Source organism: Drosophila navojoa, chromosome 3 (assembly GCF_054131105.1).
Source record: "Drosophila navojoa isolate 15081-1374.11 chromosome 3, UAZ_NAV_1.0, whole genome shotgun sequence".
Classification (NCBI taxonomy): Eukaryota; Metazoa; Arthropoda; class Insecta; order Diptera; family Drosophilidae; genus Drosophila; species Drosophila navojoa.
In genome coordinates, this window is record NC_142891.1 from 20,111,981 (window position 1) to 20,129,580 (window position 17,600).

At 50.1% G+C, this 17,600-nt stretch overlaps 1 protein-coding gene across 1 annotated transcript in view; it reads right to left on the reverse strand.

The window, feature by feature from the left end:
• Positions 1-9,946: 9,946 nt before the first annotated feature.
• Positions 9,947-17,600, reverse strand: part of ds (dachsous cadherin-related 1) — an 83,483-nt gene continuing 75,829 nt past the window's right edge. Inside the window, exons 10-11 of the mRNA XM_030382702.2 lie at positions 14,366-15,669; positions 9,947-14,003 (exon numbers count right to left, since the gene is read on the reverse strand). Of these exons, the coding sequence (XP_030238562.2) occupies positions 10,567-14,003; positions 14,366-15,669 (4,741 nt within the window). The 3' untranslated portion in view covers positions 9,947-10,566. The remainder of the gene's footprint in view (positions 14,004-14,365; positions 15,670-17,600) is intronic.

Sequence of the window (17,600 nt, forward strand, 5' to 3'; positions counted from 1 at the left end):
TACATCTACTACTATTATTATAGCTATTACTTAGGTAGATTACAATCTACATATATGTACATATTTCAATTATCTCAAGATTGCAAAAATAATGTGTTTTGAAACATTTTGTGCAAATGTTGAGTACGCACTCTTAATTTAACTTAACCTATCCATCAAGTAATATACCTTCATATTTACATCATATAAAATATTAATAGATTGTATGTAAATCTCTAGGAAATAGTTTCTGTAAGCCGTTTAGCTCTTGGGGCGTCGCAACGCTTTCGCCAGCAATCGATTCTCGTTATCGATTGCTAAACGGGGCGTAACTGATTAGGGGCATGAATATTCATATCGCTGGCAAGAGATCTACTGTTGCTGCTGCTGCTGGTCTAATCATGGTGATTGTTCAGATTGCGCCAGTTGGCAGCTTATCCTCGGTTACGCCCAGCGCTTGCTGTCGTCTCTGATTTGGAGGTTTTGGGCGCGCATTATGTCTTGATTAAGTATACGCCGTGTGCTTATTGATTTAGTTTCACCTCGAATTGCGCGTTTCACGCTTTAGCCGAGGCCCCAGCCCCACTCAGGCTGGCAGGCAGAGCTAAAGTCAGCTATTTGCCAAGCGCTCACTCTGGGAACACCTGCAGCTGTGGGTCTCCGGTTTCCACAGCTCCGATTCCAACTCCAATTGCAGCGAATCGACACGATCGAGTGACGTTTACATGCTTCACACTTTACCCTGTCAGCTATACCCTGCAGCGCATTAAAATGCCTTTTTAACTGGGTGTAATCAAATTCCGAAATATATTTATGAGTTATGAAATATTTAATTTTTTATGGCATATTTGGCTTGAGATTAAATTATCTAAAATAAATGTGACTGATCAGCTTGAGAGCTTATATACGGAGACGCTTAGGCACAGAGGAGTTAAGGACCTGCCCAGGCATATTTTCTTTTTAGAACTTGGAGACCCTGGAGGCAATATTATAGTTGCTATCCAAATCAATGTACAGGGTATCCTCAAGCCAATCATTGTTTCGCAGCTCAATATTATTTATTATTTTTGTTATTTGGCAATTCTTTTATTTGTATTTGGTTGCATTTTTTGACTGCTCTTGACAACTGCCGCAACTGCAGTTGTCTCTCCATATTTGGGAGCTGTTGTGGGGTTATTGGGAAGGGGCTGGCGTTGCATGTTGTCAACGGGGGCGTCTCTCATTTGCCGGCGACCAAAACTTGTAACGAGCTGACAAACGGGAATCGTTGGCGAGGCGTTAAATTTCATGTAGGTATTGATTTCCATTTGATTTGTCGACATGATGCTGGCAGCGCACCTCTTGCCCCTCACCGTTCGCCTCTCGTGCCAGCTCCAGCCGGCAAAACAAACAACTGACAATATTTCACAACATTTCACCTCATTAATCAAACAAAATGCAAGGGCACAAGTCCGTAGCCGAGTCCAGCTCCAACTGCGTCTCACATTCAGATTGTAATGTTTTTTGGGCATATTTTCAGCAAGTGTCAGAGCGATTTACAGTTAGCTGGCGAAATCGGCAATGGAGAATCACCTTAGCCTCCAACCGACCGACTCTGAATCTGAATCTGTATCTGAGTCTCTGATTCTCTGATTCTCGGACTCTCTGAGTCGAGGCGGCCGTTGACTTTTTAATTGATTAAAATGAGAAATCGTTACGATTTGTGTGCGCCGATTGTGCGAATGATTTTCAACAAGGATCTGATTTCACAACTACATACATACATACATATATATGAGTATATACGTATATATGTATAAAGCATCAGCCAAAGGGGTGGCAGGGATGCGGCCAGAGGTCAACGTGCATTCGCCATTGTTCGGAATCATAATGACAAGTGAACGCTGCTTTCTATAGGACGCTGGGCTGGACACAGGAAATGAAATTCAATACTTTCGATGCGCTGTTCCCAGTGCCCAGTGCCCGATGCCCTGTGCTCCGACGCAGTTGTTGTTGGTTCTGCGAAATGCCAGATCCCAGGCTCCAAGCTGACCAATAATAAGCAATAAAAATTCCGCGTGGATTTTCGGTATATATGCGTTGAAGATTTATTGTCGGCTAAGCCGCTTTGATGAGGCCCATTCGCTGCATTCGATCCCGCTGCCTAATTGTGTCCTTTTGATGCAACTGTTTCGCATATTTGCCATGCAATCGATGCCAATAGAAGCATCCGAAAGTCTCACAGTCCTGTCTCTCTCTCCCTCTCCCTCTCTCTCTCTCTCTCTCTCTCTCTCAGTGTGTCGCGGCGACCTCTAGCCTCATTTCTGCTATGCCCCACCACTGACAACTTTTGTACATTTCTTGCTAAATTAACTGAATTTCTGACCCAGCGCAGGACGAGACAACTGCCCAAATCAAAAGAGAAAGAGGAAGAGAGCGGGCGAGAGAGGGAGAGAGCAGCAATAAAAAAAGAACAGAAGAGTTTGCCAACAACAAAGGCGAATCGTTAAGAGTCCAAAGATCGCATAACTCGCACGCTGCACCACTCCACCACCGCTGCCTGCACCACTCAGCTCCGCTGCGACTCAACTGTAAATTTCCAAAAGACCAAAGCCGAAACTCGACTGCAGCTGCGACTGCTGGCCGGCGAGGCAGCCCATCGGAGATCGGGTGGGTCGGGCGGTGCTGGTGGGGCAAATATGCGCAAACTGCTTGATGTCCACTTAAAAGTGTCAACGTAAAATTCTTGGCTGCCCAGTGCACAAAAAGTGAGTGTTGCCTGGTCGCGAGCCGCCGCAAAAGGGAACGACGAGCTGGAGGAGCGCAGCAGCTGGAGCTAAGGGTGCGGCAGGAGCAGCGGCCGAGGGCAGTTGTTAGTGCTCCACGGCAGTGCGGCTGCCGTGGTCGACTTCTGTTTTCGGCTGTGCGGCTGCCAGTCGGCAATGGCTGCCAATGAGCTGCAATTGGAAATGAATGAGCTCGCCAGGCGATAGATATACACTGTCGAAGGAACTAGCTGAAGCGGGATTTATCAATTATAGTTGAGCTGTTTAGGCTTTGATGACTTAGCTCTTGCCTTTTACTCAATATTTTCATATATGCATATACATATATCCTATATACTTCTATATATATATCCAATATATCTTCAAACGTGTCTCAGCTCAGAGCTGCTATTAATTAGCCATATCAGAAGCTCTTACGTCTGCTGTAGGGCATCGATGAATCGTCGTCTTAAGATTTGCCTCCGCTCAGCACATTTGTTTTTGTCTGCCTTCCCTTTTTGCATACCCTGTACGCATTAAGTGTGCACCGAACGGGTGTAATCCAATTGCTGCATGTGTGTGTGTGAGCCGATGGAAGAAAGAAGAGTTGGCACAGCTCTCGCCCGACTGCGAGCGAAATGAAGTGAGCTTGAAGAAGGTGAGAAAACTTCAGTCACATGCGATAGAGTATGACCAGAATTACATTGGCTTACAGATTTGGTCTACAGGGTATCTGAAATTTATGTACTTTTCTCTTTGCAGCATTCTTACTTGTTTCTGCTTAATTTTTTTGTTTTCTCTCTTTTTCTTTTTTTGGGGCTTTTGTTATTTTGGCAGTTGAATTGCGCCTTTCGCCAAACCATTCGGCTCATTTATCTGAAAACTTTTCTTCTTTCATTTCGGTTGCAGTTTTGTGGCCACACTGTGGTTGGAGGAGGCCAAGGGGTCGGGAGGGCCGGCGGGCGTTGTAGAAGCAGAGTTGTTGTTTTTGCTTCTCTGTGCTTGTTTGGTATATTGTTTCTGTTGTTGTTGTTGTAGCTGTTGCTCTGTTGCGGGCCAAAGTTGCAGCATTTCGAGAATTTGGGTTGCTCCTTTTTGCTGTGGCTGTAGCAATGTGTGCCTGTGTGTGTTGGTGTGTGCATGTGTGTGTGTGCGCTTGGCATTTTGTTGCTTTGTTTTGTGGGCAACAAAAATATCACACGAGTATAATTGAGTTTGACACAATAAATTGCTCATCGCGGACAAGAGCACGAGATGCCTCCTGCTCCTCCTCGTTGCTGTTGCTGTTGTTGTTGTTATTGTTATCGCTGACCTTTAAAGCCGCTGATTTATAAATTGATTCTGTTTAACTTTGTGGCACAGCGGGTTAGCTCCTTTGGGCTACTTGCATCCTCTGGCCAACCTGGCAACCTGGCAACCTGGCCGGCTGCTTGGCTGGCTAAGGCATTGCCTCCCCATCTGCAGCTGACAACTGCTGCCTCATTTCATTTGGCACATTAACACGTTTGTGTATAAATTCCTGGCTTAGCTGTTGGATATCACTTGCTCACGCTCTCTGTCCCCCTCTCTCCCTCTCTCTAAGTGTGTCTCTCTTTCTAGCCTGCTTGTTCGATTCCTAAGCGCTGCTTTAATGAGTATCCAAAGCGTTTGACATTGACGACGGCACGAATATTTCAATTAACTGACAGCTCGCCGAAAATGACTGAACAGCGGCTCGAAAGCTGTTGCTGCTGCTGTTGTTGCTGCTGCTGTTGCTGCGAGCCTCAATTGCAAAACTGAGCGACTGTCGCGACCGTCAGCGCGCATCAAAGAGCTGCTGTTGTTGCCTGTTGATTTTGTTATTTCCGCTGCGCAATGCGATAAAATGCAAATCTCTTTTGATGCTAAAAGGACAACAACAACAACAATAGCAGCAACAGCAACAGCAGCCACAGCTACAACAACAACAATGAACAGTCGAAACAATGGCTGCATGTTGCTGCTGTTGGTGGCACATCAATGTCAGTAGGCAGCATCAGCAAGATCAACTCAATGGAGCTGGGGTAGCCAGGCTAATCTTCATCAGCCGCCGTTTGTAGTTGGCATTGGCTATTGCGGTTGGCGCAAAGTGTAAGCCTCACACAAATCCCTAGACACACGCGCAGCAGCTGGGCCAGAGCCGGAGCCAGTGCGACGAGGGAGAGCTGAGCTGGATTTTGCTGAGAAGTTAGAGAAGAAGATGGTGCAGCTTTATCTACGCAATAGATGGACATTTGGATAGATTGTTCTTGTTTAGCTTTGACGTTGCTGCTTTGCTGTCTGCCTCGCAACACCCCGCTCACCGCTCACCGCTCACCCCTCCCCACTCACCGCTGCCGCCCACAGCTTGAGTGGCTTTATGAGATTCGATCATCGCAGCTCCTTTTGGGCCAGCCAGGCGGTGTGTCATGTCCAAATTGTTGAGCCACAGTAGCTGTTGTTGTTGTTATTTTTGTTGCTGTTGCAGCTATGGCAGCTATTATTATATTTTAATGGCCGCCTTTGTGCGGAATTGAGTTTTGGATGGATGGCCGCATCTACTCGCCAGCAACATTGCCATTATATTGCCAACATTGCGCGTGTTTCATTATGCGAACTCCTCGTGTTGTTCTCCTGTCCAGTCTCTAATGGCTCTGCCCTGGCATTGGCATCGGCATCGGCATCGGCATTGGAATTGGAATTGATATTGGTTTTGTGCTGCTTCGGGATTTGTTGAAACACAAGCGCGCTCATCTTTGGTGGGGAGCGGCGCCAGTGCGAGTCCACAAACGTATCGAATTACATGCGGCGGCGTCGCATCTTTTCTTTGATGCACAACTGTCTGTAGCTGCTCCAGCTTCCCGTCTCAGTCATGTAGATGGGCTGTGTGAGCTGGCTAATGTCCAGACTCCCGGGTGAGGTGAGAGGAGAGGGGCGGCAGCTTTTGCGCTAGCGGAACCGGAAATGGTCAGTGCCAAACAAAAGACTTAGGCAACGAACTTGCTTCTCATATAAGCAGCAAGAAATCTCTTTATTGTGCGGATTGGATTTATTTGCTTCTGCTGCTGCTGTTGTTGTTGTTGTTGTTATTGTTATTGGTGTTGTTGGTGCAGCGTTTCTTGGGCCAATCATGTCGGCAATTAGCCAAAGCCCCGCCAGTTGTCTGCTGCGTGCTCCACCCCGCGCAGCATCTTTTCGTGGTAGCAATTATTTTCGCATTTGTTGTCCACTTGAATGCTAATGCCAAGGGGTGTGTGTGTCTCTCTGTGTGTGTGTGTGTGGAGTGGGAAACGAGCTTATTAGTGTGCGCATTGCAATAAATTTTGGACAATAATCAAGCGTGCGCTACAATAAAAACTGCGCATCAACTCAGCCACAACTTCAAAGGATTTGCCAAAGTGTTAAACTGACATGCGAGACGAACAGACGCAGATAGAGATGCAGCCGAGAGACTCTGCAGACTCTGCTGCAAGCCATAATTCTGAATGTGGCCAAGCCGTGAGCTAAGCAAAAGTCCAAGCTGCTGATGGCTGCCGAGGCAGAGGCAGAGGTAGTCAATGCCACGTAGACGGTGGACGGCAGCTCGGCTGGACCCAGTCGGTTTAGCGTCAGGGGCAAGGATCGCCCCCATAACTGACACTTGCAATGAAGACATTAGCCGCTAATGGAATTGTTATTAAGCCGCCGTCGCATTCGCATTCGCAGTCGCAATCGCAGTCGCAAGTCGAGCCTGAGCTTAGGCTTCTGCCTCCAGTTGATGGCGGCTTTAATTTTCTCATCAGCCGATCATTTGAGTTAAAATAAAATTATTATTGTATTTCATGTTGAAGCGCAGTCGTCGCCGCCGGCTATCGTCAGGAATTCGGCAGCATGGCGGAGCAGTGCAGGATGCAGATTTGAAGGCTTAGCTCTGCTCACTGATTTGCAATGGGCAATCGTAAGCGTCATCGTAATCCCCAACTTAATCGTAAGCGTAATCGCTTTATTGTGCGCTTGATGCATTGACAAATTATAAAGGCATAAGGCATAATCAGCCGAGCTACATCTGCAATGCGACTGATTGCATCTTATCACGCAGCAGCTGCAGCAGCAGAGCAGCAGCAGCAGCGTCAGCGGCAGCGACGACTCGCAAATCACTTATTTTGCAATCAGCTGGGCGAAATCGCAGGCGGAGGAACAGAGCGCAGGCTTACCAACTGGTCCTGCTTCGAGCTCCAAGTCTCCCTTGGCTTACTGTGAAAAATGCTGAAGCAGAGCTTTTTCGGCTGTGAGATGCTCTGTTTAGATTGAGATAGATGGAAGATATTACAATTTCAATTATATGTAGAGCATCTGCATCCGAAGATTGATACGGATGAAGTACAGAATGTGAATATTAAATATCATGTATACAGTCGAATATCCCAGGGATTATCAAATAGTTATGACCAACATAAAGCTTGATTCATTTAACTTCCTCTGAAATCTATGTAATTGCTCCATAATCGAGACATTGCCCCTTAATATACCCGCTTGGCTTTGCTGAGCAGCGCAGTGGAGCCCAATGCCGCACTGCCTAGAGCCGAGAGTGGGGCATGGCCTGGCATGCGACTGTCAGTGGTGTGGCGTGGCGTGGTGGCGCTGCCCTGTTTAAAAGCTGTCGATGTCCCGATTTGACAGGCCAAGTGAAAAATGTCCATGCGTCCGTCCGACGCGTAGAACAATGTAAAGGCCCGGCTAGTACGTGTACGTGTACGTGCTTAAAGTCGAGACAGGCCAAACACGGCCAGCCTCGCCGCACAGAGCCATACAACCACTTAAATGGCTTTAAAAATAAACCCAACGGGCCTGTTGATGTTGTTGTTGTTGTTGTCTTTGGCCTATAACAAATTAAGGCTGTTCACTTTCCGCCGTCGCGTTGCTGTCTGCCGTACACACCCCAAAAACAAAAGCAATGCTGCGTGGCCCAAAATGAATACCTAGGCGAGAGAGCAACCCATAATCATCATCAGCGTTGCTGTTGCTGTTGCTGTTGCAGCTGATCCTCCAGCTAAAGATGCTAGTTTTTCAGTTGTTTGCATTACAAGTAATATGAATTGACGCGCAAACTTATAATAATAACCCAGTCGGGAGTGGAACGCCATGTGACTATAGCGAAAATAACAAACAAAACGAAAAAAGAACCAAAAACAAGATCCACTGCAATTGATACCAATAGTTGGAAGGAGCAGCAGCAGGAGCAGGAGCCGCCGCACGAAATCCAGTCGAAAAGTCGAAACTGGCAAATGGAAATAACTCAACTGGTCAAAAGGAGTGTGCAGCAGAATAATGATAATGACGACAGGGCCTAAGGGGGAGCTGACATGCGAGGGGGCCGGCGCTGGGAGAGGTGTGTTAGTGGCCAGAAATCAGAAACAAATAAATGAGTTCATGCAGCGGCTTTGAAATGAAGACAAAGTGCGACGTCGCTCGGACGGCTGCTGCTCCTGCTCCTGCTGCTGCCCGTCCTGCTGCTGCTGCCTTTCAATCTGCTGTTTCCCTTCATCAGCCAGTTGGCCCTTCTTCGTTTCGGCTGCGGCACGTCTAGAATTTGCGGTAACTGCAGCAGCAGCAGCGGCAGCAACTGCTTCAACAAGGCGGCCTCCGCCTATCGTTGACTCAGATTGCAGAGCGCGACAACAAGCTGGAGTGTGGAGAAGGCTGCTTGGTGAGTCGGCGGCTGCTGCGTATGTGGCATGCCAGTTCAAGAGTTCAGCTACGTTTCTGCCACCTACAACATGTTCGCACTCGGACATGGGCGTGGCTGCCACTTTTGCATTTGCCTGCCACAAAGGCAGAAGTTTCTATACTCTATTTTACTGTATGTAAATTATTTTAAAATATCACCAATATTTTACTTTAGGTAGCCAAGTGATAAAGCGATTAAATCCATGAGCCCTGCTTGATATACAAGGCATGATCCCATCCATCTGATATATGTAGAGTGCTTGAAGCGAAAATAAATAACCACACAGTTCATACCCACGATTAAGATTAAGATTGAGATCAAGATTGAGATGGAGCAGGAGATGGAGATAGCTTATCGGCATGCCAAGGGCTGCCTTTATGTGTAACACATTGCGTGACATAATTATAATACCCATTGTAAGGGCATGCAAGCAAAACAACTGCAAAAATAATAATAATGAAGGCGTTCTGCCGGCAATCCATTTCCAGCTCTTCGTCGATGTCTGTAAACTTGCAGTCCTTGTGGTTGCTGGCTGGTGGTGCTGGTGGTTGGTGGTTGCCGCCCGGGGCTGTCGAAACGTTAATGGAAATTAATCACAAACACAACAGCAATTTGTAACACGCTGAATGCGGCAAGAAGAGCTCAACTGGTATTTTAGTATATTTCATATTTATTTTTGATTGTTTCTTTCGCTATTACAAACTAAGACTTAAGCATAATGCTCTAGATCTAGAATGGAATACAGAATATATATATGTGCATATATATTATTTAAATATCAATTTTTACAGCTTTGCTAGATCGTAGAGAGAGAATTAAACAATTAGCATCACACATAAAGTGAAAAATAACTAAGCAACTACAACTTAGGGGCTAAATATCGTAAGGCATATATCGGTATATCGTCAATCGTACATGTATATCGTAAATCGTATATGTATGCATATATCGTGCTAAGTATGGAAAAACATTTACAAGGGCTCTCCAATGATTACTAAAAACAACTTTTTACAATTCTCCCTCCCCCGTATACTCCTCGTAATCCTCGTCCTCCTCCTGCTGCTGCCTTCGCTTGGCACTCGGCTCTTTCTCTTCATTTCCTAGTATCGCAGGTTGATTATTCTCTTTATTTTGATAATGCGATATCATGGTGTGGGGGAATCAGAATGGGAATAGGGATACGCAAGGGAATGGGAATGGGAATGGGAATGGAGGCAGACATGCGAGCATTTTTTTTTTGTTATGTTCTTCCTCTTGTTCGATTCTAAATGGTAATGTTTAATGGTTAAGTGCACTTGGTTCGTTTAGTCGCGTTTCCTTTCGTTTGCGCTTCGGAGCGAAGAAAAAACTAGTTTAGTTCTATGCTTAACTCTACTATATCGTTTACGTACTACTCGTTACGTACTACGTTATGCTCTACGTCTTATGTCTTCCTTATTATTATTTTCTTTCTTTATCTTCTCCTCTTTACTTTTCTGTTTAGCTTTTAAGAAATGCTTACAACTTATGGCTGGCTTGGCTTTTATTTTATTTTTTTTTGTCTGTTCGGCCCGTTGGCGCTTCGAGGCGGCCAACCAAGCATATTTATCAGAGAGTCTTTGTTGGCTTTGTGGTCGTGTTACTACTACAATCGTACATATACTATATATACATTACATACAACAGCTATGCGTGCCTGTGTGTATAAGTGTGAGTGTGTGTGTGTGTGTGTGTGTGTTGGTATGTTGATGTGCCTAATGAGTTCCCAGCAACACTCGTCAATGGAATGCGATACGTAATGAATGCATCATGACTTATAGAAATTAATTTAATACAATCTTAATTAACAACAACGAAATAGGGATATAATAATTTATGATTAAATAATTTCTTTTGAACAAGTTTTTGGAAACGAATATCAATAGGGATTCATGGAAATCTCTCAAGTGTTGCCTGGACCCTTGTCTTTACTTGATAATGCATATGTGTGTGTGGGTGTGTGTATGTCTTATGTGGTGTGGTGCAATTAATACTATGCATGTGCAGCTGCGCTCCATTCGAATCCTCTCTGGCACTAACTAGAACTAAGTACGCTAAGTGGGCTAAACTCTAATGTTTGATCACACAGATTTGGGGGGAATTGCGGGTTCAGTTCACGGCTCACATTCGCGTGCCCACATTGGCGCGCTGGCTGGGCTGGGGGGCGTGGCGCGGCAGAGAGACGTGCGACATGTGAGTGGGCGGCCCGCCCAGGGGCGAAATCGATGGCGAGCGCGTTGCCAGCGGCGAGAGCGAAGGCGAAAACGAAGGGGACATGGCCGAGGAGGTGCTGAAGCCGCCGCTGGCCTCGTGGCCGATGGGCGAACGTGGTAGACCGGACATGCTGAGGTGGGGCGGCAGACGCAGGCCACCCGCATTGCCCAGCACGGGCAGATTGATGGCGCGCGGTGCCACGTTGGTCAGCAGCGGTGGTGGTATGTGTGCGGGTGGTGCCTTCAGCACCACACTGCCAGCGCCCGATGAGTGCGAGGAGTGGGCCAGGGACTGTTTGCTCTTCGCGCTGGACGAGGCGCCGCTGCCGCTGTGACCGCTGTGCTCCGACATCGTGTCGTCCTTCAGTCTTGCTATCTCCGAGAAGACGTGCGCCAGCGGCTGGTACTGCGGACCCCAGTCGAGCAGGTAGTCCCAGTTGTAGCTGCCCGTCAGCTCCTCCTCGCTGTGCACAATGGAGCTGAGCGAGCCGCCCACATTGCTGCCGCCCACCACGACGGGCACCGGTACCGGCACTGGCACCTCGCCATAGCTGGCCATCACGCCGTGGCCATGGCCGTGGCCCACTGTGCCGATGCTACCCGCCGTGGTGGCCGCGTCGTCCGCACTGCTGCCACGCTCCGAGCCAGCGCCGGCCACGTCGTTCAGCTTGGCGTAGATCAGATTCGTGATGTCCGAGCGCGCCGTTTCGTCCGCATCGAACATGTGCAGCGTGGGCATGGGCATGGCCATGGGATGGCTGGAGCCGGCCATGCTGGAGGCGGCGCCGGTGCCACCGCCACTGGGATCATGGTCCACGATGCCCAGGCGGGCGAGGTACTCCTGTGTGTTCTGCACCGAGATGTCCGAAATGCGTCCATCGTCGCTGCCGGCGCCGGCGCCAGCACGGTGGCTCAATGGCCCCTCGTTGATCATGCGGATCTCCTCATCCTCGCCATCATCTTCCGCCGAGCCGCGGCCACTCGAGCCCGACTGCTCGGAGCCGGAGAGCTCAGATGTGGTTGCTGCGCCCGAGCTGCCCGCATGCGGGCCGAACGGCGGAATTTCATCGTACTTGGGTGGAGCAAACTGGCCGGAGGCCACAGCACCACTGGCACCGCCCGCTGCCGTCATGCCGCCGCGTATGGGCATGGTGTCGAAGGCACTGGGATCCACATAGCTGTTGGAGTTGCCTACGCCCACCGTTTCGCTGCTCAGATGTGGCTTGACGGCGTTGCGCGGCCGTCGGCTGCGCATGTGGATGAAGAGGAAGATGCCCGCGGCGGCGCAGAGAATGAGCAGGAGCGTGACTAGCACACCGACAATCCAATCGCTGGGCGAGCCGCCAGAGCCACTGGCACCGCCACCGGCCGCGCCGCCACCCGCCGCACCACCGGCCATGCCGATGGAAGCGAGGTTCGTGTTGGGATGTGCCAGCGGATCCAGCGCGATCTCCACGACGGTCATGTTCGTCAGCGAGTTGTGGCGGCCCGACGAGGCCGAGATCACCAAGCTGATATCGCGGCCGTCGTCGATGAGGCTGTCGTCTAGCTTCCTTTTGATCAGCACCGCGCCGCTACTGCGATTCACCTTGAAGTGGCTGTGTGGTGCGCTTAATTGGTAAACCACACGCCCGTCCGCACCGCTATCGGCATCTGTGGCCGTCACCTGCCCGACGACAAAGCCCAGCGGCAGCGCCGTCGACGCTGGCAGCGCGAACCGATATGTGCGCTCCGTGAACTGCGGCGTGAACTCGTCCCGCGACTCAATCTCAACGCGCACCGCCACCCGAGCGCTCCGTCCGCCCATGTCGCTGGCTCGCAGCTGCAGATTGTAGCGCTGCCGCTGCTCGTAGTCGAACACTGCGCCCGAGCTGACAATGCCCGTGGCGGCGTCCACGCGGAACAGACGCCACGAGCTGTCATCGCCAGCTGCCGCCACCAGGCTATAGTTCAGCTGGCCAAAGGCGCCGCGATCCAGATCGCTGGCATGGGCCCGAAACACGGAGCTGCCCAGCGGCTCGTTCTCGGCCAGCGAGTGAACGTATTCGGCCAGCGGAAACTGCGGCGCATTGTCGTTCTCGTCGTGCAGCGAGAGGTGGAAGCTCTGCAGGCTGCAGAGTGGCCGCGGCTGGTGGCTGTCGCAGGCGCGTATGATGAGCTCATAGCTCGTTGCGCCGCTATCGTAGTCCAGCCGGTTGTTGACGAAGAGCACTCCGCTCACCAGGTCAATGGTGAACATGTGCTCGTCGTTGCCGGAACTGATGTCGTAGACCACCTCAGAGTTGGGCGTGTTCTCCTGGTCGGCGTCCAGCGCGAGCAGCTGGGCAATCGAATAACGCAGTGGCGCCAGCTCGCTGATCTCTGCCTCGTACTTGGCGCTGGGATCGAAGATGGGCGCATTATCGTTGGCGTCCAGCACGCTGACAAAGACCGTAATGCCGGTGCTCGAATTGGAGCTGGAACTGGAACTGGAGCTAGTGGCCGCTGTGTTGCCGTTGCCTTGGCTGAGCTGCAGCTGCAGCTTGTAGAGATCGTTGCGTTCCCGGTCCAGCAGCTTGACCAGCACGAGCGCCTTGTTGGGCAGCAGCTCGAAGGCGGCTTCCTCGTTGCCCGCAACAATGGCGAGTGCCTGATCCTTGACATCCTGTCCGAGTTGCAGCACAACTGAGCCGAGCGGCGCCGCCTCGCTAATCTGTGCGCGGTATTGGGTCTGCAGGAACTGCGTGCGGCCCGCACCGCTGTCATCCGGCTGCACGCGCAGCAGCGTGGCACCACTCAGCTGCGGCTTGCCCGCATCCCGCGCCACAATGCCCACAAAGTAGTCCCCGCTGCTGGACTCAGCGGCTGGCAGGTGACTCATGTTGACCGAGACCACGCCCGTCGTGGCATGCACGCTGAAGCCGGCCACTGGTGGCTCGATGTGGTAGCTAATCCTTGAGTTGCGACCCTCGGCATCCGCGTCTGTGGCATTCACCGTGACCAGCTCCACGTCCATGGAGGAGCTCTCCAGCAGCTCCGTTGCTGCCGGCAACAGCGCAAAGTAGGCGGGCGGCTTCTGCGCCACAAATCTGGGCGCATTGTCGTTCTCATCGGCCACTCTGACGGTGAGTGTGGTGCGCGCCTCGTGTGCTGCATCAGACGCTATTATCTCCAATTGGTACTCCTGCTGCAGCTCGTAGTCCAGGCGGCGCTTCAGCACCAGCTTTCCGCTGTAGCGATCAAGGCTGAAGTGCATCAGATTGTCCCTCTCCACGGGTGAATCGTTGCCCAGACGGTAGGTTAGCGAAGGGTAGGTGTCCACATCGTTGGCCGACAGCGAGGCTATCACAGCGCCCAGTTCGGTGGCTGCAAAGACGACCCAGAGTAGAGAGAGAGAGAGAGACGAGAGAGAGACCCGAGACGGTGAGAGAGAAGAGAAACAGAGAAAGATGGGAAGAATCTACAGATTAGTTGGAGATTATATATATGTTTAATATTTTATATTTTATATTTATATATTTATGTTATATTATATTTTATATTTTAATATTATATTTTCTTTATTATATTTATATTTTATATTTTTTTTTATTTTATATGTTATATTTTATGTTTATTTTATATTTTATATATTTTCTATTTACATATTATTCTATTTTATATTTTTATTTTCTTTTTATATTTTATATTTTATATTATATATTTTATATTTAGACCTTTCAACTTACCCTCACTGACGCTGATCACATTGTTGGGCGGAAACGTGGGCTGGTTGTCGTTGACGTCCACGATGTGCACGCGTATCGTGGAGGTGCCCGTCATCTGGGGCACACCCTCGTCGGTGGCAATTATCTTGAGGCTGTAGACGTCGCGGATCTCGCGGTCGAGCACAATATTCGTTCGCACAATGCCGCTGAAGGCGGGCTCGATGACGAACGCATTGTCGTGGTTTCCGTCCACTATGTGATAACGGAGGCGGGCATTGGCGCCTTCGTCGGCATCGAAGGCCTGCACCTGGGCGACGAAGGTGCCTTTGCTGTTGCCCTCCCAGGCGGTGGCCACGAACTGGCGCTGCGAGAACTGCGGGCTGTTGTCATTCTCATCCTCCAGCTCGACCACCAGCTCCGCGTAGCTGGACAGGAATGGTGGCTCGGTGGTGCGTGCCACCACCACAAGGCGCAGCTCGTGCGGCTGAGTCGTGGCCAGGGCAAACGAAGAGCTGGCCAAGGCGCGTTGGCTCCTTGAGCTGTTCGTGGTATCCTGCTGCTCCAGCTGCTCGGCCTGCTCCATCTCAGCCTGCTCGTAGTGCATGGCACGGCCGCGACTGAGGGGCGCCAGCGTGGGCGTGGCAAAGCGATCGTAGTCCAGCAGTTGAGGATTTGCCACACGTATTTCACCTGTAGCCGCATCCAGCGCGAATATGCCATCATCATTCCCAGCGCCAAAGGAGAAGTTCAGCTTCTGCCGCCGGCCATCGCTGCGCACGGCGGCCACGTGCAGCAGCTTAGTGCCTGTGGGGGAGTTCTCGCGCAGCTTCGTCCGATAGGTTTCGTTCTGGAAGTGCAGCACGGGCACTCCGGGGCTGGGCTCGCCCACGAGCAGCTCGATCAGGCCGACGCTGCTCTGCGGGGGATTTCCCTTGTCTCGCGCAATAATCTCCAGCTGCAGCAAATTGCCCGTCTCGCTGGCCAGGCTCTGGGTGGCACTCAATGCGCCCGTGTTGGGATTAATGCGAAATTTGCTCCGCATGGCAGCTGCAGTCAGCGTGCTGTCCGCCTTCAGGGCATAGAGCACATCCCCATTGGCGCCCTGGTCGGCGTCGTGCGCCTGCACCTTGAGCAGCGTCTGCCCTGGCTGAATGAGCGCCGGCACCTGCCCCGTGTAGGGATAACGCTCAAAGACGGGCTTGTTGTCGTTGACGTCCAGCACATTGATCTGCACGGCAACACTGCTGGAGCGCACCTCGTACCGTCCACAGTCGGTGGCCAGTACCATGAAGCTGTAGCTGGCCTGCAGCTCGCGATCCAGTTTGCTGTGGAGGGACATAGAGAAATGCAGTCAATTAGTATGCGGGGCGTCGAAAGGAATTCATAGCTGGAAGTCCGATGGATCGCTGATTAGGCATTATGCTTGGCCGAGAGTAAAAACAATCGAATGGGCATCATCTTCAGCGACACTAATTAGTCGCCCGCTGCTAGGCCCCAGCATAATCCCAGCCACAATTAGCATCACGAAATGATGTGGAATTAATCCAGTATCACGACTAACAAAGGGGATTGGCGAGAGGGTGGACGGGCTAGGCGCTTGCCAGGTAATTAAGTCATTTGCTTGCCAGCAAATATTGCTGTTGAAATGATCCACTCGTGTTGCAGCTAATCTGACTGCACACGGCACACAGCACAGAGAACAGTGCACAGAGCACGATGCAGGCCCCACTCGAGTGGCATTCCAGTATGTGGTATCTGCCACAAATAATAAACCAAAATGATTAAAATCCTAGCCATAGTCAAAGGGTTGAGCAAGTCTCGTTGCTCTCGCCGCTCGACTGCGATTGCATGTCGTCCAATAAAACGAATTTAGCAAATTACGAGCTCATCCAGTTTCAGCCGCAGTCAGCCAGCTCTCTAGCTCCGTGTTGCTGTCGAGCCTCATTATACTCTAACTACTGAGGCATTTACATTTGTTCACTAAATATGCTGCTGACTTATTGAGTTTGACTTTATGGCCAACACAAATTACTGATATACATATAATCAAAATATTATTACATTAGTTTCATTATTAAATACGTCTCTTTGCCTAGGCTCTGTTAGGGTATTCAGTGTACAGCTATGCTTGGCTCTCCTTTGCTTTCGGATTTTATGAATTGAATCAGTCAAAGTGAAGAAACTGGCTGCAGAAACATTCCGCTCGCCGTCGCAGTTTGTTGTTGTCTATTCAAAAACAACAACAGCAGCAACCACAGCAATGCCTGCCAAGGGTCAGTCAACAGTTTTGTTGTTGTTGTTGTTGTTGTCATTGTCGGCTGCGCTTGCTGATCATCAGACAGGCGAAGCAACAAGCGAGAGCCTCAGCAACTGCGCCTAGTCTTGTCCGGTCAGTCAGTTCGTCAGAGTCTCCACAAAAAAGTAGCTAGCAACAACAACAACAACAACAAAAACAGCAACAGACTGGACAAGCGGCAGCCACATTTTTGCTGTTGTCTTTTTTTATTTTTTAGCTGTTGTGCTGCTCCAATCCTGACTTTATTTAGCCCAAGCAGCGCGAGTCCAAGTCCAAGTACAAGAGCGCGACCGCGAAAGCGATCCAAGACTAACAACAACGTCACGAAATGTCTGTCCCGGCTGCACGTCTGTCCATCTGTCCGTCCGCGCTGTCCACTCTTGACTGTCGCTCTACAATTCTTCTACCTCGCCATGTGGTGCTGCTCTCAGTTCTCATCGTTGTTTTCCGACTTTTGGTTCGCTTTGGCTGGGTTGCCTGTTTTTTTTATTCCTGAATATTTTTTTTCCTCTTTAGAGTTTCTGTTGTTGGCTGGGTTTGCTGGTTGGCGGGGCTTTTCGTTTTTATTGTTTGCCGACAATCAGCGCAAGATAAAAATTGGTACATGACAGCGGATCGCGTTTGTATAAATGGCAAACACTGACGCTACTGTCAACTCAAGTGCTCCCAGTGCTAAAAGGCTAAAGCTAAACCCAAATCTAGAAAGGCATCGGGGGCAATGCATCAAAGCGAACAGAAGAGCTTCGAGTTGAATCGAGTAGGATCTGGCTGCATTTCAGGCCGGAACTGAGCTCTAGTAACGCAATTGTAGCACCCCAACACGATCCGTTCCCCTCTCTCACTCATTCCCTCTCTCTCACACACACACACACTCTCTGGGCATCAGACGGAACAAGCAATTGTTGTCATCATTGATTGTCAATAAGCATAAATTTGCACCAGAGGGGGCCCTCAAGTACA